General features: G+C 38.3%; 5 protein-coding genes across 6 annotated transcripts; 3 read left to right on the forward strand and 2 right to left on the reverse strand.

Moving 5' to 3' along the window:
- Positions 1 to 1,281: 1,281 nt before the first annotated feature.
- On the forward strand, positions 1,282 to 5,452 carry plcxd1.1 (phosphatidylinositol-specific phospholipase C, X domain containing 1, tandem duplicate 1). 2 transcript variants are annotated; one of them, XM_079461360.1, is made up of 7 exons: positions 1,282 to 1,743; positions 1,954 to 2,074; positions 2,329 to 2,471; positions 3,220 to 3,348; positions 3,534 to 3,689; positions 3,767 to 3,947; positions 4,467 to 5,451. In XM_079461360.1, the coding sequence occupies exons 2-7, from the start codon at positions 1,963 to 1,965 to the stop codon at positions 4,709 to 4,711; spliced, it is 966 nt and encodes a 321-aa protein (XP_079317486.1). In that variant the 5' UTR covers positions 1,282 to 1,743; positions 1,954 to 1,962; the 3' UTR covers positions 4,712 to 5,451. The 2 variants fall into 2 exon arrangements, with proteins under 2 accessions (XP_079317486.1, XP_079317487.1); XM_079461361.1 differs by having other exon boundaries at positions 1,285 to 2,074; positions 4,467 to 5,452.
- Positions 5,453 to 5,912: 460 nt separating this feature from the next.
- plcxd1.2 (phospholipase C, X domain containing 1, tandem duplicate 2) lies at positions 5,913 to 8,558 on the forward strand. Its single transcript, XM_079460353.1, has 6 exons — positions 5,913 to 6,324; positions 6,551 to 6,687; positions 7,105 to 7,233; positions 7,316 to 7,471; positions 7,673 to 7,856; positions 7,968 to 8,558. The coding sequence occupies exons 1-6, from the start codon at positions 6,225 to 6,227 to the stop codon at positions 8,198 to 8,200; spliced, it is 939 nt and encodes a 312-aa protein (XP_079316479.1). The 5' UTR covers positions 5,913 to 6,224; the 3' UTR covers positions 8,201 to 8,558.
- On the reverse strand, positions 8,202 to 12,838 carry gtpbp6 (GTP binding protein 6 (putative)). Its single transcript, XM_079460352.1, has 10 exons — positions 12,104 to 12,838; positions 11,827 to 11,964; positions 11,674 to 11,744; positions 11,393 to 11,523; positions 11,229 to 11,299; positions 10,658 to 10,816; positions 10,370 to 10,578; positions 9,851 to 9,999; positions 8,830 to 8,982; positions 8,202 to 8,743 (listed from the first exon to the last, which is right to left on the reverse strand). The coding sequence occupies exons 1-10, from the start codon at positions 12,537 to 12,539 to the stop codon at positions 8,617 to 8,619; spliced, it is 1,644 nt and encodes a 547-aa protein (XP_079316478.1). The 5' UTR covers positions 12,540 to 12,838; the 3' UTR covers positions 8,202 to 8,616.
- On the forward strand, positions 12,758 to 15,326 carry nit2 (nitrilase family, member 2). Its single transcript, XM_079460354.1, has 10 exons — positions 12,758 to 12,993; positions 13,384 to 13,502; positions 13,654 to 13,774; positions 13,857 to 13,945; positions 14,131 to 14,224; positions 14,310 to 14,384; positions 14,481 to 14,559; positions 14,635 to 14,733; positions 14,804 to 14,859; positions 14,960 to 15,326. The coding sequence occupies exons 1-10, from the start codon at positions 12,966 to 12,968 to the stop codon at positions 15,052 to 15,054; spliced, it is 855 nt and encodes a 284-aa protein (XP_079316480.1). The 5' UTR covers positions 12,758 to 12,965; the 3' UTR covers positions 15,055 to 15,326.
- Positions 15,327 to 18,814: 3,488 nt separating this feature from the next.
- Positions 18,815 to 22,081, reverse strand: LOC306896737 (ICOS ligand-like). Its single transcript, XM_079461001.1, has 5 exons — positions 21,690 to 22,081; positions 21,287 to 21,616; positions 20,880 to 21,164; positions 20,498 to 20,659; positions 18,815 to 20,409 (listed from the first exon to the last, which is right to left on the reverse strand). The coding sequence occupies exons 1-5, from the start codon at positions 21,742 to 21,744 to the stop codon at positions 20,330 to 20,332; spliced, it is 912 nt and encodes a 303-aa protein (XP_079317127.1). The 5' UTR covers positions 21,745 to 22,081; the 3' UTR covers positions 18,815 to 20,329.
- Between the last annotated feature and the right edge of the window lie 223 nt (positions 22,082 to 22,304).

Genomic DNA, 22,304 nt, shown 5'->3' on the forward strand with positions numbered 1-22,304 from the left:
CACAAGGAGCGCCGGTGCCAATGTGATGATGTCAAAAAAGATCTATGATGTCATACCGAGTAATGATTTCATAATGAAGGATAATGTGTGAGGCTTAATGATTGATGATGTCACAATGGCTGGAAGTGATGATAATGTCAATTATGTCATCATGGATTGTGATGTAATAATTAATGATGTCACAATGGTGAGAAGTGTTTATTTACATTTACATTTAGTTAGCAGATTCTGTATGAATGTACAAATGAATGTCATAAATGATCTCATAATGAGTGATGTCAGTGAAACGTATCAATGATGGCAAGCCCATTGGGACACTGTCATGCCATAAAATCCTCGTGCATGTTTAGCGCAAGTTGCATGTTAATGTGATGAAAACACATGCACAAAAGTACTCTGTAATTCAAGGCATTGAAGGACTTCCACCAGACCAGAAGATTGAATCCCATTTGCTTCTATTCTGTAAATGAACATTACACTATTCTTATTGCTTCTAAACAATCAGCATAATGTGAAAAAGTCCGATTGTGCTGTAGTATATTTCACAAAGTCTTCAGAAAGGGGGTTGTGACATAATACAGCACATAGAAATGCTGGTTTTAAGAACGCCAGTGGGGAAAGTGAACTGGAGCCATTGTGCCATCTGGATGAGATTGGCGTTGTCAAGTTGGGAATAATTAAACTCCACTTTGGAGCTGGAATGAATAGGAATAGCAGTAATACATTACGTCTTTGTTTCGACAGTTTTTGTTGGAATGACAAACAGACCATTGTAATGTAACACATTAGTCTTCATGATATGATGCCTTGTTGAGTGTATAATGTAGCACTGCTCAACGCAGGAAGGAGAAAAGTCCCGCGTCATCGCGAAACACTGTATCTCCCCTGAGGTCGGCAGTTTCCCATTCATCCTCTACACACCCTGCCTCGCCAACCCAAACAATGTATTAAAGAACGAAACTTGCGAAACAAGACGGTGGCGCATTGTGTATTAAAGAAAACTGACAGGGTCATTTATCACACATACTATTGTTTCCTTAAATAGTACACCAGCATTTCTGCCTACACATGAAACGCCTCTTTCGCCTTACGCAAATTTATGAATCCTACTATGGGTATTACTGATGGTTCAAAAATTAATATTCATACGACAAGTTTTGCCATTGGTAACTTCGCCAAACGTCTAACGCCCACTTACGAACGTCTGATGTTTAAACAAATCATTTCGTTCTACCGAGCGAGCGTCTGGTTGCGTAATTAATATTCATGAGTCAAGCCTTCGCCGTAGTACGCCTGAAGCTGTCAGACTGGCCGGGTGGAGAATGCAGTGGACAAGCGCATGCTTTTTATCATCTTTATTTTACCCTTAACGTTATATCTCTCCGAGCAAGACACGGTCGAAACGTCAAGCAATGAATACGTGTGTTAAACGATCGATAGGGAAGGGACTCTCTGAAACGAGCTGAATTTCAAGGAGAAGAGAGTTCTTCCAGACTATTTCGGTTGTCTTCACCTCGGGATCTTGTTTTGGATACCGAGCCCGGTTAAACCTTACACCGCGAACTATCATTGTCACTTTTACGCGATGTTTTTGGAATCGACGAACTGGACGGATATCTCGTTTCCTTACATCTGAGTCTGATGGAGCCGGTATAAGTCGTAACGTCACTCACCCGACAGCTTTCTCGTTTAAAACATTTTCAAAGATTTTGGTCGGGACTAGGATCTTAAATTACAAATCTGGTAAATCCTACGGCAATGAATCCTACGTGAATTGTTCCCTCCCCAGGGTTCCTCGTTCGAATTTAAATGACGTCCTTCATTTGAATACGCACTATTCTGCCATCTCTGTTTTTACTGAATTTGAATGTTGCGAGAATTACTTGAAATGTAGTTCATTCAAATTAGTCTCGAAAAATGAATTGAATTCACCCACCTTTTAATTTCTCACAGTAATCCAAGATGACATCGGAGGTCAGCCAAGTGTCGTTGAGGGAGCTTCCCATGGACAACTGGATGGCCCATCTGCCTAGTGCAATGTGGGATACCCCTCTCTGTTTCATGGCTATTCCAGGTACCTAATCTAGCCCTTTAATTGATACATTCACAAAATGAAAGCATTCGCTTTGTATGCATATTACAGTACTAAACATTTATGAACTTTCCGCATTGTTGTCTTGAAGAGCTATATTGTCTGAAAAAGGCTTACCTTGAAGCTTTGATAATGCTCGTGACATTCAAGCACTAAGCTTGGATGTGTTAAGACTAGGTAGTGAAATATTATTTGTGGTCGCGTTGTCATTTTGGTAATAGACTATGAATTTTTAGGAAGCCATAATGCAATAACTTACTGTCTGGACAAAAATGACCGGTCCCCTGTGGACCTCACCCAGCCGGATATGCTGCAAAAGCTGGACAAGTATATGAAGCCCCTCATACGACCGTTTGTGTACAAGTGGGCAATAGCGCAGGTATAGTAGTCACCCCTAACACAGTTTTCAAGTGTATTTGCAGTTTTTTTATATATCTTTATCAACATTTGTAGAGCACAAGTCTCTCAGTATACAAACCGAAACAGTGCTCGAATTGAATCAACTCTTATGGGGGGTCCCCACCATAAGACTTTTTTTGGTGGGGGTTAGTCTCGCCATATACAATTTATACAAAACACACAATATATTTAATCATAATATGCATAACTATATATTATTTATTAAAAACCGGCTTAGATAAAAGAACAGGCTTCTTTTACTGTATTTTGGATCGAAATCAATGAATGCTGGTGAACAGAAATTACTTTTGAACAGTAGTGTACGTCTAACAGAATAATTCACGCATTATTTACTAATGTAGTATTTACTATTTTCCCTAAAAACTACCGGATAGACACTTTGTCATAATAATGTTTGTTCCAAAAGATTAGTTTATTAGATATTAAAAATATAAATTGTGACAAGACCAGTCAGTCTGTGTGTTAGTGTTGTATGGATTTTTCAACCCTTTCAGTCCGAAAGTCTGCTTTACTCAGGAACTAACTATGGCTATCAATATGTCATTGTCCTGTTTTACGAAAGCAATGTTCCACTCGCTCCAAAGAAATAGACAGACACAAAGGGATGGTTATTTCACTTTAAATGGTTTCACTCACTGTTTCTTGTTCAGAACTAGCTCGACTGGCACTGCATTGTTAATGAATGTGCTTTACATTATTTACCATAGGAGTGTAATGTTAGGGAGCAGTTGGATTCTGGCGTGAGATACTGTGACATGAGGATAGCACGTCGACCCAATGACAGCTCTGATGATCTCTACTTTTACCATGGTGTTTATACCACTATTACTGTGGAGGTAAGACAACTTACACATAAATACTGACTAATATGCATGTCAAAGATTAATATGAAAAGACTGTCATTTTTTAGCCAATTTGATATTTTATCATTGAATTTATCATGTAAATGTAATAGGAGTAATGTAATCTGAATAAAAATGTATTCAAATCAAATTATTTCTTTTTTTCTTGTGCTTTACAGACAGTATTAAAGGAGATCAGTGAGTGGCTAGATGTTCATCCAAAGGAAGTTGTCATCCTCTCATTAAGTCACTTCCAGGGCCTCTCTCAAGAACTTCACTCACAGCTTGTCTCAACTATAAAGAGCGTTTTTGATTCCAAACTGTGCCCCAAAACGGTACGCGTCCATTGTCATTGTTAAATTTTCAGAAACAAAATTTAAAGAAATCACAAAGAAATTAATTTATCTATCAGGAATGTGTGACGCTACGGAATTTATGGAGCCGGGGTTTTCAAGTTATCATTTCTTATGAGCACAATGTCGCCAACTGCCACCATGATCTCTGGTCCCACATTCCTTATTGGTGGGCCAACAAGTCCAAAGCTGAAGCCCTGATTGAGGAATTTGAACGTAGAAAACAAAATGGACGACCAGGTAACCATTCTTTCTTATTCAGGTGTTTTATTGTTAAAGGAAAGGTTCACCTGAAAATCGAAATTGTGCTCACCCACATGATGTTCAACGTGTTTTAAGACCTCCCGGCTTCTTTGGAACACAAATGAAGATATTTTAGGGACGTCCGAGAGATTTCAAGGCCTCCTCATAGACATCATGATTATAGTTGTTTTCAAGGTCCAGAAAAGTACTAAATAACTTGTTAAATTGTTTTTTTAAGCAGGAGGATATATTTTTATATATTACATAAACTAAAATTCAATTGAGCCACTATGAGCGTATGGACCAATTTAGCAATGTCTTTTGTACTTTTCTGGACTTTGACAACAACTATAACCATGATGTGGGAGGAGGCCTTGAAATCTCTCGGTTGTCCCTAAAATATATTTATTTGTGTTCCGAAGACACTGGGAGGTCTTACAACATGTTGAACATCATGTGGATGAGTGAAAAATAAGACAATTTTGAAAAAGTTCTCACATACATTGTTTTCCACAGGAGGGTTCTTTGTGACCGGCATCAATCTTACTGAAGATCTGAAGTACATATGCTCCCATCCTACAGAATCGCTGAAGGATATGGTGATGTCTACATATCCCACATTACTTGGCTGGGTCAGACAGCAGAAGCCTGGCTCTAGAACCGGCTCTCTCAACATCATTGCTGGGGACTTTGTGACCGAGAGTAAATTCGTACCAACTGTTATAGCACTAAATGAACATCTGTTTGAAGGGACTACTTGATTGGTCTTCACAATGTATTTAATGTTTGATGTAGGATTTTTTTTATTCCTGTGATGGACTTTTTTTACTAGTCAAGTATGACAAATATGACTTTGAACTTGTTGTGATGATGAATAATAGGTGTTTAAGCACAAGTAACGGTGGATAATTTTAAGTTACGGGTAGAATAATGCATTGATTTTATGACTTGAAATTGCTATCTTACTAAGCTTACTTATGCAGTGCCCACTATATACCTCTGATCTTGCAATATTGTAAGCACATTTTAAGCGCCTGGTTCCTGCAGGATCTTATTATAAGGATCCAGGGTGTCACAGCATTAAAACACTCACCAGTCAGAAGCACAATGTTACACAGAGGGATACAATAAGTCATTTTTACATTTTTTCAAAAGCAGTGCCGATGACTTCTCAGTACACAGATGAGACTATCAAACACTCAGGATTGTGCATTCTTTATTATATGGTCTTTTCAGTTCACTCCTTCATGGAATGGTAACATGGTTGATGTATGTACTATATGTGCATGGTATGAGCACTCATGAAGCATGAAGAGACTGCAAAATATGCATATTTCTCTGTCATAGAAGCATGCCATTTAAATCAGACAAAATCTCCCTTATAAAATATAAAAACACCATGCTATCCCAACTATCAGAATGTTTGAATGGTGTATGTAGTATGCAATGCCACATTTAATAACTGAAAGTTTCAAATAAAGAGAATGAACACTTTTTCTGTGAAATTGTTGGGTTCAAATCGATCTATTCCATCGTATGTATTCATAAAGGTATTCATAGTTTCATCATCAAACAGTCCGAGAACTGTTTTTGGTTTACAAACATTCATCCAAATATCTTTCTCTGTGTTCACCCAAACAAAGAAATGTATTTAATTTAGGTAGAGAGTGAGTAATTCATGACAGATTTTTGGGTGAACTATCCCTTTAAATAGAATCATTATCACCAAACACTTTATTACAGAAAAAACTAAAACTGAGGGACAAAAAAAGCTGAAGAGGAAAAACGAGGCAAAAGATGTGGAACACCACATTTCCGTAATTATAGGGCTGATTTTATAAAGATGAACAGAACTATACTTTCACATTTAAAATTGGAATAATCCAATTTCAAATGAATTAAAAAACATGTTTTACTTGAACTAAAAACGTGTACTTCAGCACAGCACGACAGAAAAAAAGCGTGAAAGAACGTAACAGGGAAGCAGGAAATAAACTGGTCGAGCACGCTATGCATTCTCTCATCTCCGGCATTCGTTTAATCTTTCCTAACACCCCCAGAAAACTTTCGCAAAGCACGAAGTTGAGCAACTAAAGTTGGGGGGTCATTTCTTATTTAAGAACCTGGGCTTTGGACTCCTTTATCTGCGTTATCAGCTGTTTAGCTCAAACGCGGAATGTTTCAGCGGAGGGTCCGCATTCGTTTTGGATTTAAACGCACACATAGACGCATTTCTTAAAAGAATCTTTATAAAGTCAAACAGACTTGTGATAAATGGAGCGCATTAGAGAGACAGCAACCAGTGTGGAGAACTGGATGTCGTCTTTGCCAGAGAAACTGTGGAATGTCCCTTTAACAAATCTCTCGATCCCAGGTGAGACCCGCCTTTTCTCACAGAAGACTTACGTTTGTTTCGTATGACCTGAATAATATAGAATATATATATGTTAGTTCTAATGAATTTACAATTTTAAATAATCTTTTATCATTTATTTTGCAATTTGATAATTGCCGGATTATAGCCTCAGTGGAATGCATTGCTGCAATGTTTAGTCAACAACATTGTTGCAACCAAATCAATAAGCCTCACTTGTTTACAGGTAGCCATGACGCAATGAGCTACTGTCTGGATATCGCTTCTCCATTGCTCAGATCAGAGTCAGAGACCTTCAGGTTACTGGATAGAGCTTTCTGCTGTTTTACTCGCCCAGCTATTTACAAATGGGCCACTACACAGGCAAGCAACAACAATTCCGTATCGGTTGTATTGAGTGACTAGAGTTTAGTCCACATGAAAATGAGAATTCTGCACGAACTCGTACTCAAGTTGTTCCAAACCTGAATAAATGTATTTGTTCTTTTGAACACAAAGAAAGATATTTGGATGAATGTTAGCGACTGAGATTTCTGGGCCACCATTGACTACCATCGTATAAATAATTTTTTTTGAAGAATTAAGGAGAACAGACAGTTCTGGGGCACCATTGACTCCCAAAATCTCCTAAATACAGGTTTGGAACTACATAAGGGTGAATTTTTTAAATACCTAATGTCTTCCTCACAGTTCTTACGGTCTTCTGTCTTTGTAACAGGCAATGTAACATATATTTACACCATCCTATCAAGCTTATTATGTTGCGAACAACATTTTCAGGTGCAGAACATTGTGGAGCAACTTAACGCAGGCATTCGATACTTTGATCTCCGAATTGCCCACAAACAGTATGATTCTTCAAATGAGCTTTACTTTACTCATGTGATTTACACACATGCAACTGTCGTTGTAAGTACAAACAAATGGCGCCTTGGTTTAGCTACGTTGTGTATTTTCTCTTCTGTCTTTAACATTTCCTGTTGTCTTATAGGAAACTCTACAAACAGTTGCTTCGTGGCTTGAATCTCACCCTAAAGAAATAGTCATCCTGGCTTGTCGTCATTTTGAAGGAATGGATCACAAACGTCATGAGGATTTTATCTATTCCCTGAAGAAAATCTTTGGCTGTAAGCTGTGCCCTTGCAATGTAAGAGACAATTTGGATTTGTAATTCGTTCGGGCACTACATGCCTGTGTATGTATTTTTTAAAAGACAAAATGCTGATTCATTTAGTTATAACTTAATATCTCACCTAACTTCAGCAAACAGTGTAAAATTGCACCATTCTTGAAATGTTTCCACAACTGATTCGTCTTCGTTTTAAATGCCTGTGCAAAACATATATAGGAAGCAGTTTTAACCTTGCACAGCCTATGGACATCAGGCTATCAAGTTGTACTGTCATACGACGACCAATCTGCGGTGCGCCATAAGGAGCTGTGGCCTCCTATCCCGTACCATTGGGCCAACAAGCCTAATGCTGAAGAACTGATCCAGTATGTGGAATGGCAGAAGGAACTTGGTCGACCGGGTGAGAAAAAAAATAAGGAATTATTTCTAAATAAACTTTGACTGTTTATATAATAATGTTGTACATTTACTTAGAATTTCCCACATATAAGTACATCTTTTTGTTGTGCAGAAGGGTTCTTCATAACAGGCCTTAATCTGACAACGGATAGATGTTTTATTGCCTCGCACCCTCGGGTGTCTCTTTTAACTCTCACCATGGAAAACTGGGACTGCTTGAGGAGATGGCTGGAGGATCAGAAACCAGGAGCTGATTCAAGAAGTATGAACATCGTAGCGGGCGACTTCGTTGGACCCGTACCATTCTGCTCGCTTGTTATTGATCTCAACAATACTCTGCTTTAGTCAAGGAGTTGGCAAGGCAAAATGTTTTAGGTGTCGGTTATGGAATATCATGCATCTCGAAATAAGTTACAAACTCTAAATAAACAAATGCAAAAAGCTTTCTACAGGCTTAGCAGTGTCTAATGCAGTTTATGATGCCGAAATGCTGATATTGCATAATATGTTATGTAAACATATGCATTTTATTTTAAACGGTACAGTTTCATTGTTTTACTCAAACTTTATGATGTTAAAAACTACTATTGTATATGTTCGATTGCAAGATTGTTTACATTACACAAATCCAGTTTATTTGTATAAAGGTTTGAGTGCATGTTTAGCAAATAAATATTTACACATCATTGTGTGACAACTAGTGCATCATGTCAATGATTCCAGATGATGTAGTTCTGGCTGTGAAAAGGGGCCGTCTCTTGCTAGGTGACCTGAAACAGCTTCCTATAGCGGCCATATGCAGCTTGGCTAATAATGACCATGACGTTGGCCGTACAATTGTCTCCCACATCATCCACTGCCTGAACTGTCGCTTCCTTATACAGCCAACTGTGAAAGGCAAAGGGCACAACACTGACACATTTGTGGATTAAAATGGATGTGTATTCATATACATTTATTTACCCAACACTTACGCTAATTGGGGGCTGTTGAGCTGCACATTAAGGGTCATCGTTTTTTTGCCAGTAGACCTCACAACAGCGTCTTCAATCTTTTCGTTTAATACATCCAATCCGTGCTGTTTAAGAGCTGATATAGAAATAACTCCAGGATCACTGGTCTGGTATCTGTAGACCAACATACAAAAAAAACACTAGAAAACCTGCCACCAGGATACAAGTTGCTATGGTATTACTATAGTATTAAGTTATAGTTGTTTTCCAGTTACAAAAATGTTGCAACGATGGTTAATACGTGGTCCAAAGTTAGTAAATGCATGAGCTAACATGAAATAACAACAACCAATAGTTTTTTAGCAGTTTTTCCGTTTAGGGCTACTGTAGAAACAAGAAACATTACACCTTTGAAGACATAGTTTTGTCTATTATATTGCATTTCTGTCAAAAGATCCTCCATAATATCACAGATTGCACCTATAATAGCAGTTAATGCAAATACAATTGTAGATGTTAGTTCATCTACGGTGTATGAATTATAATTTACCGTTACAATTTAGGATTTTAGAAATGTATTAGTAAATGCTGAAACAATCATGAACTAATATTAATCAATGCTGTATAAGTATTGTTCATTTTTAGTTTGTGTTAGCTAATGCGTGATATGTTAACAAATATAACCTTATTGTAAAGTGTTACTTAATTTTTTTTATGAAATTCTGGTTCCTATATGGCACAGCCTCCCTTCATTTATATAGACGCAATATTTTCATCATCAAATCGCCTATAATTAGCCTAATCATGCAAATAAATATCACCTCTCCAAACAATCCACAATTTTAGATATTATTCATGCATATGTTATGTAAGTCTAATAAAGCTTAACACTTTACTTTTCATTTTTTTAGGTTTGTTCAAATCCCTATGCTGAAGAATGAGCAACAGTAATAATTTGCAAGTACAATATGGGAAAATCTCAAATGAATATGTATTTCTAAATGATGCTGGTGCAAAAAAGCAGAAGAAAGCAATGTCTCACCCTTCAATGAGGTCAATCTTGTTGTGCACCTCTATTATAGTGTTGAATAATCTTTCTGGAATATGAAGATTCTTCAGTACATTCAGTACATTCACCTTTTGATTAACAGTTTCGGGATGACTAATGTCTCTCACATGAATTATAAGGTCCTGCCCAAGAAAAAGCATAAACATTTTCTAAAACACTGTTAAAGGACTAGTTCCCGTTCTAAATGAAAATTCATTTCTTCATTTACTCAACACCCACTTGTCATTGCAAAGCTGTATGACTTTCTTTCTTCTGTAGTACACAAAAGAAGATATTTTGAAAAATGTCGGTAACAGAAAACCACTGTTCCCCATTGACTTCTATTGTATCAACACAAAACCAGTCAATGGGGACCAACGGTTTTCTCTTACCAACATTTTCGAAATATCTTTTATTTTGTGTTTTCAGAATTTTCATTTTGAAGGCGAACTATTCCTTTAATAATAAACTAACTAATTTTATACAGCATTTTCATGCATTCCAGATACATACAGAATGTGCCACATCTTCCAGGGTGGCAGAAAACGAGTCAATAAGCTGGTGAGGGAGCTGGGATAAAAATCCAATTGTATCCACATACAGTACAGTCATGTGACTGGGCAGCAGTCCTGCATGTACTGTTACATCCAAAGTGGCAAAGAGCTGGTCCTTAGGCTGGAGACCAGCGTCCCCGGTCAGTGCTTTAATCAGAGTCGTTTTACCTTCGGACATAAATTGTTAATACGGTTTACGCAAATTTTCATCATAGACTAAGGGGAAAAATTGTTGTCCAAACCTCACCACAGTTAGTGTAGCCCATGACGGAGACTGTAGGAAAATCTTTGTGCTTTCGATGGGAGCGGAGCAGGTGCCTCTTCCTCCGAAGTCGTTCCAGGGCCGAGCGGATCTTCAGCTCCCTCTCCTTCAACAACCGCTGCTGCACTTCATACAGGGTTTCCCCTACAGAAGCCACATTAAAGTGACAGTTCACTCAAAAATTACAATTCTGTCAACATTTGCTCACCCTCATGTAATTTCATAGCTGTATGGATTATATATATTATATATTGTTATATTTGTTCTGAAGAAAGACACAAAGAAAGATATTTTGAAGATGTTAGTTCATCTACGGTGTATGAACTATTATTAAAAGTAACAACTTTGGATTTGAAAAATGTATTAATAAATGCTGAAACAAACATGAACTAATATTAATAAATGCTGTTTAACTCCATTTCAAAACACTTTTAAGGAAATATCTTTATTTCTATTATTAACTTTGTGTGTGTTTATTTGTACAGCTGCATTGATACAATTCAAATGATTAAAAACACTATAAATAAGTATGTGACTAGACTCTTCTTGTCCTTACCTGAGCCCATGATGTACCTTGAGCCGCCACCTTGCTGATCTAAATTTTCAACTTCATTTCTCAGCCGTGACCTTAAGAGTTCAAATACGTAGCATGTAAATTATTTAACAAAATAAAAACGTTACTTTTTTGTAACAAGCTATACATAAAAAATTTAACTTTACCTGAGCAAGGGAATCTCTGCCAAAGAGATCTGCAGTTTGGCTTCTTTAGTTCTTGCATTGCAGCGGAAAATATGCAGAACAAGAGAGTATCTGTCCAGAACTTTTACTCCCCAGGCTTCCTGTAGCTCTTTCTGGAACACACATACATTTACATTTATGCTTTTGGCAGACTTACATTGCATTCAAGGTACACGTTTTATTAACTGTGTTCCCTAGGAGTCAAACCTACAAACGAAAAACCTTAATTCAACATTTTGGCAGTTACAGTACAAGACACTCACTTCGGATGACGGAGAAAGACGCTCAACGTTCACAAAGACAGCTGTGACCCCAGCCGTCGCTCTGATCTTCTCTTTGCAACGTGTCAGAGCAGAGAAAAATGTCAATTCGTGTCATAAATACACTCTTATGTTTAATGCCAGTAAACCATATACCTGTGAGAGTCTGAAAGTTTCCCTTGCCAAATATTTTCGTCTTCTCTGGTGTCTTGGTGGAGAGGATAATCTTGTCAATAACAGTCCAGTTCCGCAAAGTGTTCACCAGACCTACAGCCTCATCCATTTGAAGTGCCGCTGTTAAATAAAACATGTCTGTTTTGTGCAATATCTAACATTTCATGATCTGGTTTAAAACCAGGATTTTAGTAAGAAGTATCCAATGAATTATGTTTTATATATATATATATAATCGGTGTGAATTGCAAAGATTTACCTGTGGTAAGATATTGCTTTTTGCTGCCCCATTTCACATTAGGATGAACAATGAAGATTCTGTTGTGGTCTTTTTCACCAATACCTGTGGCGATCTGTTGTTGAAACAGATCGTCTATTTCTGCCTCATCAATTTCATCTTCCTCCTCCTGTAAACTGTCCTGATCTGTACTTAGTTTTTTACTCTTGAATATGCAAGCTGTCATAGAGAAAGCCCTTGCTTGAAGACATGGGACTGATGATATTGCGTTTAAAGATTCAGTATTTAATCGTTGTTTAGTGAATGGTGACCTGCTACCCGCTTCAACAAATTGTGAGTTAGGTTTCGCAAAGTTCATGTACCATCTTCCGAGAACATGCTTTGTGGGAAATCGTCCCCAAGCAGTTTTACATAGAAATACGTGCTTGGTCAAGCAGTGTATCTTGTTCAAATCCATCCGCTCGGGTTACAGTAAAATGAATGTCAAAATCATTTTATATTAAACTATCCTAATGAAACAAAAACGAACTGACATAAACGAGCGTGATGCATGTTGTTTTGGTGCTTCTTCCTCTCTTGTGTTTAAGCAGGTCCGATAGATCTGACTCGCCACCTATAGGCTTGAAGCGGTAATAATAATAATATAAGTAATGTATGAAACGTAACTAGTATTTTAATGTGAAAGCATTATGTGAATCTAACGATTAAAAAGGGAAGGATTCCATATTCCGATTTTCCATCCACAAATGCCTAAAAAGATTTACGGTTGACAGAGGACTTTTATGCTGAAATGGCTTTAGTGGGCGGATGTTTCATTCGTGTTTTATTAGGCTTTTTTACTCTGCTGTCTTGATACTGTTACTCTATATTCCGTTGAACACTAATGTCTGGTATATTTAAAGCAATGTCAAGTAAGTATACTTTCATGTGCCTTTATCAGTTGAATCGTTAGCTACTTCACAGATATTGTTATTTTGCAATTAAACATAGTACGTTCACACTCTTAATTGCACTTTGTCGTCATCAGTTCTCCATGTCATACATTTCTGGCTTAACATATATGTTTGCGATGCACCTTAAAACAAATATTGAACATGTTTGGACATTTGCATGTTTTACTGCACCTACAGAATGTCCTGCACAAAAGTCTTTCAAAACAACAAAATTGGCAAGGGTTTAATGCAATGTATCACAGCCTTTTATTTAAAATATGTTTTAAATCTTGAATTGAATAGAAGTTCCTCTAACGAGAATCATTGATCCTGCTGTTGGTAATGAACAATCTCTTGTTGACCCTCTAGAGTTTCGTCTGGCTGTGGTGCAGTTACATGTGTCAAAGATTAAAGCTGACAACTTAGGAAGAGCACAAAAACTTGTGAAAGAGGCTGCAGGCCAAGGTGCAAAAGTTGTAGTTTTACCTGTAAGTATTATATTCTCAAATTCTATACAAATTGGGTGAGTTGTTATTAAATATACGTGTTTAGATGGTACACTCTGTCCCATAATGCTAAAGTAATCTATGTCAATCCAAAACAGAATATTTCAAGTTTGTACTTCATGCTTGTTTGTAGGAGTGCTTTAACTCCCCCTATGGAACCGGCTTCTTTGCTGAGTATGCTGAGAAGATCCCAGGAGAATCCACACAGGTGTTGTCAGAGGTGGCTAAGGAGTGTGGGATATATTTAGTGGGTGGTGAGACCTTCAGTCCCGAGCATCAGATTTGTTGAAGCATCACTGCCGAGTCATTATTTCCTAATATCTATGCGTGTTGTAGGATCCATACCCGAAGAGGATGGAGGGAAGCTCTATAACACCTGCTCTGTTTTTGGTCCCGATGGAAAGCTGCTTGTCAAACACAGAAAGGTCAGAAAGGACACATAAATCAAACAAATAAACTAATGGTCAGCGGTTTATTTAGCTACATTTCGGTTATCAATGTCAAGGTATTTCCAGGCATCATACATCTAGAGATAAATCAGTTGGTTTATGAGAACTTATGCTAAGGGTATAGTTGTGGAATTCATAATGTTCATTGTACATCTCTGCAGATTCATCTCTTTGATATTGACGTACCTGGAAAAATCCGTTTTCAGGAGTCTGAAACACTGAGTCCTGGAAACAGCTTGTCTATATTTGAAACCCGTGGGTTTTTATTTTATAATAAATTTTGATCTAACATCTATTTTTTTGATGTTTCATAATTTGACGTGTCTGGTGTTGTTTGCAGCGTTTTGTAAAGTAGGTGTGGGCATTTGCTATGACATTCGCTTTGCGGAGCTCGCACAGATCTATGCCAGAAAAGGTGATAGATCTTAAAATATCACATCTAATTAAAGGTATTGTCGAATAAAATGTATTTAAATATACTTTGTATATTCCGTCATTTTATTCTCTGTAGGTTGCCAACTTTTGGTATATCCTGGTGCTTTTAATATGACCACAGGGCCGGCTCACTGGGAGCTGCTGCAGAGAGGGAGGTCAGTATCCAAAACATTCCTTTGATGCTATGTTCCTCGTGTCCCTCATTAGGAAATGTTGTGTTCTCTTGACAGAGCTGTAGACAATCAAGTCTATATTGCCACAGCTTCCCCAGCCAGAGATGAGACTGCTAGCTATGTGGCCTGGGGTCACAGCTCTGTGGTTAACCCTTGGTAAGGACTCTCTCATCTTTGTCTCATTAGTTACATAGTTACCATGGTAACCGTGTCTTTTTTCACACAGGGGTGAGGTCATTTCGAAAGCTTGGTCAGAGGAGGCTATTGTGTATGCTGACATAGGTGAGTCATTTTTTTATTATTTGATGATATTGTAAGTTAATTCATAAATCATAATTCAATAGATTATAAATAGATCTCTGTTCTTCCTTTTTCCTTGCAGACCTGCAGTATTTGTCTGATGTACGTCAGCAAATTCCGATCACCACGCAGAGAAGAAATGATATATATAGTGTGAGTGCTGTACAGGAGGGTTGAAGTGTGGTTTGTCATTTCAGAACTTCGGTTTATGTGAAGTCTTTGTTAAAGGCGGGACACTGTCAGCGCTTTGGTGTTAGATACAAGCTGACACCATCGGTCAGGGTCAATAAAAGAGATTTTAGGCAAAAGTGCCTCACGATTTGAGCTCTGCTTTTGATTCTGTAATCTTCAATGGAAATTTGCAGTATTAAAATAGTTTTCATTAATGAATGATGTCTGTTTAGTCATGTTTTGAATGTATGTTAAATAAACAATGTTGTTTAATTGGTGTTTTAGCACGGTGTATTCTTTGTGCTGTAGTGTTCTTTGTTGACATCCCTGAATCAGTATATCAACATTCAAGCACTCCAAGTTGGCCTATTAGCACAAAAAACATTTGGCTAATAGTGCCCCCCTGTGCTTACGTAAAACCTCTGCATGCAATCTGCAAAAATATGTACAGAAGGAAAAAGAAATACACAATTTGATTATTAGACAATACTTTGACATCAGCTTAATTTAGTAAATTAGTATTTAAAATGATTAAAACAATTCCAGAATTGACCTTAAAAGGAACCACAGGTATAGAGAGATGTATGGCTTAATACGTTGTACTATCCTTACACTACTAGCATTTATGGTTAGAAACATTTACATTTTACAGTTACATCAAGCAGTTGTGCCACATGCTGAGTGAGAGTCTAACATTTCTAATGTTGAATAAGGCATATCGGCACGATCACGTTGTCTTTGGCAATGTGATCATTGAAGGACAGCTGTTCATCAAATAGGACTCTGAGGTTCCTGGCTGTTTTGGAAGGAGTGATTGTGGTATTGCCAAGTTGGATGGTGAGATCGACCGGAAACAAGAGAAGTTCTGTCTTGGCTGGGTTCAACTGGAGGTGATGATCTTTCATCCGAGCTGAGATGTCTTCTAGACAGGCTGTTATGCGAGCTGCTACAGTGGTATCTTCTGGGTGAAAAAAGATGTAGATCTGGCTGTTGTCAGCATAACAGTGATATGAGAAATCGTGTGCCTGTATGATGGGTCCTAAGGATGTTGTGTAAATGGAAAAAAGCAGCGGTCCAAGCACCGATCCCGGAGGGACCCCAGTGATCATGTGGTGAGCAGTGGACAGCGAGCCCCTCCTTGACACCCTTAAGGATCTGCTATAGAGGTAGGATTTGAACCAACGGAGAGGAGAGCCTGAGATTCCTTGACATGACAGGGTTGCTAGCAGTATCTGGTAATTGACAGCTGTTTCTTAGTCTGCTGGATCTTGTCCGGAGGCACCGGAAGCGCCTACCGGAAGGCAGGAGAGTAAACAGTCTATGAGCGGGGTGAGAGGAGTCCTTGAGAATGATGCGAGCTCGACGCAGACAGCGTTTCTTCTGGATGTCCTCAATGGAAGAGATTTTATTCCCTGTGATGCGCTGGGCTGTTTTCCCGCTTTCTCACTGCAATGCCTTGCACTCAGCAACAGAACAGTTCCCGTACCAGACTGTGAGACAGTTGGTCAGGATACTCTCTATCGTGCAGCGATAGAAGTTCACCAGGATAGTTTCCTCAGAAAGAAGAGGCGCTGGGGAGCCTTCTTGCCCAGGAGTGAGGTGTTGGTGGTCCAGGACAGGTCCCCCAAAATATGGGTCCCCAGGAACTTAAAACTGGAAACACGTTCAACAGCCATCCCATTAATGTGGATGGGGTCGTGTGTGCCTTCTTTCGCCTTCCTGAAGTCAACGATGATCTCCTTTGTCTTGGAGGTGTTAAGGAGCAGGATGTTGTCTGAGCACCATGTGGCCAGGTGCCGGACCTCCTCCCTGTATGCAGTCTCATATTTGTTTCTGATGAGACCAATCACTGTTGTATCGTCTGACAACTTGATGAAGGAGTTAGATCCGTTCAAAGGCCTGCAGTCGAGTGTGAAAAGGGAGTAGAGAAAGGGGCTCAGTACGCAGCCCTGTAGTACACCAGTGTTGAGGGTGATGGTGGTGGAGCAGATGTGGCCTAACCCTAACAAGCTGAGGCCTGTTCGTCAAGAAATCCATAATCCAGATGAAGGTAGAGTTGTTAATGCCTAGGTTTCCCAGTTTGATGATTAGCTTGGAAGGGATGACGGTATTGAATGCAGAGCTGAAGTCTACAAACAGCATGCATGCATAAGTGTCCTCATTGTCCAGATGTGTGAGCACGGAGTGCAGCGCCATGGACACTGCATCATCTGTGCTCCTATTGCTACGGTAGGCAAATTGGTATGGGTCCAGTCTGGTGTTTTGAAGCCAGCCTGCTCATCATCCAGTAGTTTGTTCTGGGATAGGTAGGAAGACACCTGGTTGAAAACTGCCCTTTCAAGAGTTTTTGCAATAAATGGGAGGAGAGAGACAGGTCTGTAACTGTCGGTAGTAGAGGGGTCCAATGCTGGTTTCATAAGTAGGGGCGTGACCTGGGCCTGTTTGAATGTGGATGGAAAAGTGCCGGTGGGCCGGTAAGTGTTGATGATGTGTGTGAGTGAGGGGATTGGGTCAAGGGGACAGGTGGTGGGGTGGCTGGAGAGAAGTCTGGTGACATCAGTGTCAGTCAGTGGGGCGAAAGAGGAGAGTTTGATGTTTGAAGTGAGAGTAGTGTGTACCAAGGTCTGAGGGGCTGGGAATTGTTTGCTGATGGATGATGTCAGAAGTCAGAAGCATAAGGTTTGTCCAGGTGGATGTTGAAGTCCCCAAAGACTACAAGAGGGCCGTCATCCTCCGGGAATGATGAGAGCAGCACATCTAACTCTTCAATGAAGTTGTGAAGAGGACCTGGGGGTTGTAAACTACAACAATGCTGTTCTTAGTGGGAGAAGTGATATTAACAGCGTGGTATTCAAATGAATAGTTGTTGTATAGGCAAGAGTGTGGAATATTTCCAATTATTGTTGATAAGCAAACCTCCTCCTCTTACAGTTTGTGATAAGCAAACCTCCTCCTCTTACAGTTTGGCGGGGAGAGTGAGAGGAGTTTGAGGAGCAGCAGGTGTTGCAGAGTCCTTAGGACAAAACCATGTCTAAGTAAGACCTAGAATGTGAATGTCAGACTGGCTGGCAAAGGCATGGATGAAGTCAGTCTTGACGCATCAAATAGGCCTATTTTCATTTCCTTAAAAAAACCTAAATGCAATGCTCATTTTATACCAAGGAGGTCGCCATTTTCTTTTTCGATGAAGTCATCTGTTTGCACGCACAGGCTGCCAAACACACTTTTTCTGGAGGTGCCTTTTAAGAACAAAAACAACAATGCTAAAATAATAAAAAGGAAAAGACAGAGCTTTAAAGCTGTTATGCGACTGACTGACTGACTGACTGACTGACTGACTGACTGACTGACTGACTGACTGACTGACTGACTGACTGACTGACTGACTGACTGACTGAATGACTGACTGACTGTCTGTCTGTCTGTCTGTCTTCAACGCCGGAGACACTAATAGCGTACACCCCACAACCGAGGTCCCGAACACCCAAACAGCCTGTCAGAGAACCTTTTTATCTGCTTAAAAATGGATCACCTGTGCACTTCAATTTCACCCACTCACATTACCTACGGGACACATTCATACATCCCTCACATCACAATATTTTTCCAAAGTTTATGAAAACTGTGACAGTTATACTGTTTTTCATTTCACATTTATGCCATGTTTGATTTTTTAAAGTCAAACATTAGATTGTTTTGATTATGTAAGCATTTTATTTCTGTGTGGCACGACTGAATGAGGTCAAACTTCAAGATCAAACGGGTTGTAAATCATTATGTTTATCACAAGATGTTTGTAACATGAGATTGATTTTATAATCCTTTGAAGTAAAGCCATAACATCCAACACTAGACAGTTGACACAGTTTTTTCAAAAAATTGAAGAAAATAAAAGCAGACAAATTATATTAGAAGCATATTCTCATGCTGTAATATTTCATTTTTAACTGTGGGGAAATGCGTTTTTTAGAAAGGTTTCTTTATTTTATGAAAACAGGAAATAAAGGTTAAAAGTTATTTTCCCTGATACTTGAAATAAAATGTTGAATAAGTGATTTTGAGGTATTTTATTCATATATTGTGTGCGATTTCTATAAAACTATACTGTTTATATTTTACATTATTTTTAAATGTTCATTTATATTTTCTGTAATTAGGCCTATAGGGTGCCGCACGAAAATTTCAATAGAAGTTAAAAGATAGCAATAAAGGCTTCAAAATGAGAAAACATCAGGACCCAGTATTATAACCATTGTCATATATTGCTGATGTCTAAACCTCACATGAATTTCATGATTTAAATTTTTTGCCAAAATGTAGTAAAAGTATTAAAAAGTGCTCGTCAACTTTGACACACAATATGCAATCATTGAAAAAGTTCAAACCGCAAATCTGGAAATAAAAGGTTTCAGAAGAACAGCGACGATATCAGACATAGAGTTCATTTATCTACATTATATCTACTGTGTATCAAATGTATTTAATACGACTGCCTCTTACGTTGCCCAAGGTCAGAGCTCAGAGGCTGGGTGCTTTCTGGCTCATCGGGTTAAAGTTTTAGGGGTTGAACTGTGTCCTCTTTTCATTCAGGAGTGAGGTAAACACAAAAGAGAGAGCTGTTGTATGCTGACATACATGAATTTTGTGACAGATGCATTTGCAGTTGTCTAAGCTTCTATCACTCACTGCTAACTCCTTAATACCAAAGCCAGGTTGTTTAACAACTCGTGTAACTTGAAATCATTACAAAATTCGAGATAACGTAAATTGGTTCACAAGGTTCACAACACGGAAAATGTTCACAGATACAATTTGTATTAAAATTGTTACTGATTTGTTACCAATTTTAGATTAAAACTTAGTGCTTAAACATGTGCTTCTAGTACTGCTGATTATAAAATATTATTGTAACAACACTTGAGAGATGACCTTCAAATTCATTGATAATGAAAATAACATCTTTTTTTTGTACAACTAATGACTAACATTGTAACCTTTTTTGTTCCACCCTGTCTAACCATGCTGGCTGACACAAAACAGAAGAGCTATTCACAAAATAAACTTTTATGTAAAGAGCACAAGTTTAACACAACCGTAGTTGATCAAAGTGCTTTACAATAAATAGAATACATTCATTACTTGATTATTTGTGAGAATATAATATTCCACTCTCGAATCAGAGTAAGACATTAATAAGCAGTATTAATAAGCAGTGCACAATTATCTGGCCAAAAAATAACATCATTCATTTAAAAAAACAAAAATGAAATCGCAGACCCTGTTATACATCCGTCTCAGGAAGGGAAGCCCACTGGTTCATATCCATCACGTTTAACTCAGTCTCCTCGCTGTATGAACAATCTGCAACACAAATAAAGATATTCACACAATTCAAACATCTAACCAGAGATGACACAGGGAAACTTCAAAAACTTCAGAATGTCTGTACCCCCACATCTGAAATGTTTTCTTCTTTTTATATCTCGGTCCAGTTTCCTTTGGTAACAAAGGGACGCAGCCACCAATAGGAAAACAGCCACGCTCAGAACAGTGCTAAAAATCCACAGATATTTTGAAAGGCGTCTCTCCTCTACATTTGACTTTACACCATCTGACCACAAACAACATAAAAAGATGACTGTACAAATGATTGTATGCATTTGTATGGATTCTGTCAAGTCTATACACCTTTTAATCTTTAATGCACTCAAAATTTTAGAAACAAACTTTGCTTTTGTGTTTTGGAATCAAGTTTGTTCATTTTATCCATGACAACATATTATCTGGTGAATGCAAAACAGCCAGTTTACTAAATGAAAAAGGGCACTCACAGATTGTTGTAGTCAACGTTTCATTTAACACATAGTTTTCTATGACACAAGCTACAACAGTGTCTGGTGGGATGTAGATGGATAAGACACTTGTGATGTTGTAGAGTTGAGACTGTGGAAGAGAATTCACATAAGTGATAATTGCTGTTTCTGGAGGGCGCTGTGTGTGGTCTATAATCCAGTAAATATTTGGAGCTGGCAATCCTCCTTTAGTGTTGCAAACCAATTGGGTTTTCTCTCCATTCACTATATTCTCTCTCAGTACGGTAGTATGGCTAAAATGACCTACAAACAAATCAAAACATTAATGTTACATGCTTTTTTGAAAAGTATTGTCGCTATACTAAATGCAAACATCATTATACAAAGCCAATGGTCCTTAACTGGCTCCATATTCATTTTCTTGCCTGCCACAGAGAGGAAGACTGTGCAAACGATAATGCTGTTTTCTTGACCTTGAAGCTTTAGATGAAAACTATATTTTTGTGCAATTGATAAACGTATGTCACGCAACACCATGGTGAAGTCTCCAGAATTTCGCGCCGAAGATGAAACAGTGGTACCGCGGGACACATTTTGTGTGTCCTCCTGCTGCTTCTTCCAGTTTGTGGTGTGTATAACTTCCACGTCTCTTTTCCATTCAGATGAGAGGAGCAGAGAGGTCAAATCTTTGCCCCCATTATAAATACAGGGAAGATTGACATTTTCTCCTATTACTCCAACTATGCACTCATCTCCTAGATGTTAAGAGATCAAATGTAATTCTTGACTGAATTGAATGAAGTCAAGTTCAACTCGACACACTCTTACCTTGCGACATGACGAGACTTGTGAGAAGCAAAGCACTGAAGTAGGTCTGTTCCATCACATTAGTCTGATTTATAAAATTCAAAGGTGAGGTTAGTACAGTAAAAGTGTATAAGACTACTCACAGTTTATTGTAAACTCATACCTCAGAGCCATGCCCAAAGTAAAATGAAAAACAGTCTACACGCAACTTGTCTGAACAGTCCCCTTTGTTTTAGTGCCCGTGAAGAAACCGTAGTGCTAATTTTCATAAATGTATATTCTATAGCATGTCAGGAATCTTATATGCCGATAAATTGCCTCATAAAAAATGAGAAGTTCAAACCTACAAACGTATTACCATGCGTAGCGTGCAGGTTTCAAATCATCCAGTTTGTTTCCATAAGTATATTATTAGAACAAGTTTGACAGCTTGCCATCTCTTCCCAAACCTGTTACAGTAAATGTTCACACACACCTCATATTTCACGTAGACTTTATTTAAAGGCATCCCAGCCCATCTCTACATTGTTTAATGCATTTAGTGTGCTGAACATAATTGTATGCTTTCTAACTTTTGCTGTTATAAACAACCGCAACATTAAACATATCATTTCATTTTATGTCGGTCACACATAA

The sequence above is a fragment of the Barbatula barbatula genome (assembly GCF_947034865.1).
Source record: "Barbatula barbatula genome assembly, chromosome: 7".
Classification (NCBI taxonomy): domain Eukaryota; kingdom Metazoa; phylum Chordata; class Actinopteri; order Cypriniformes; family Nemacheilidae; genus Barbatula; species Barbatula barbatula.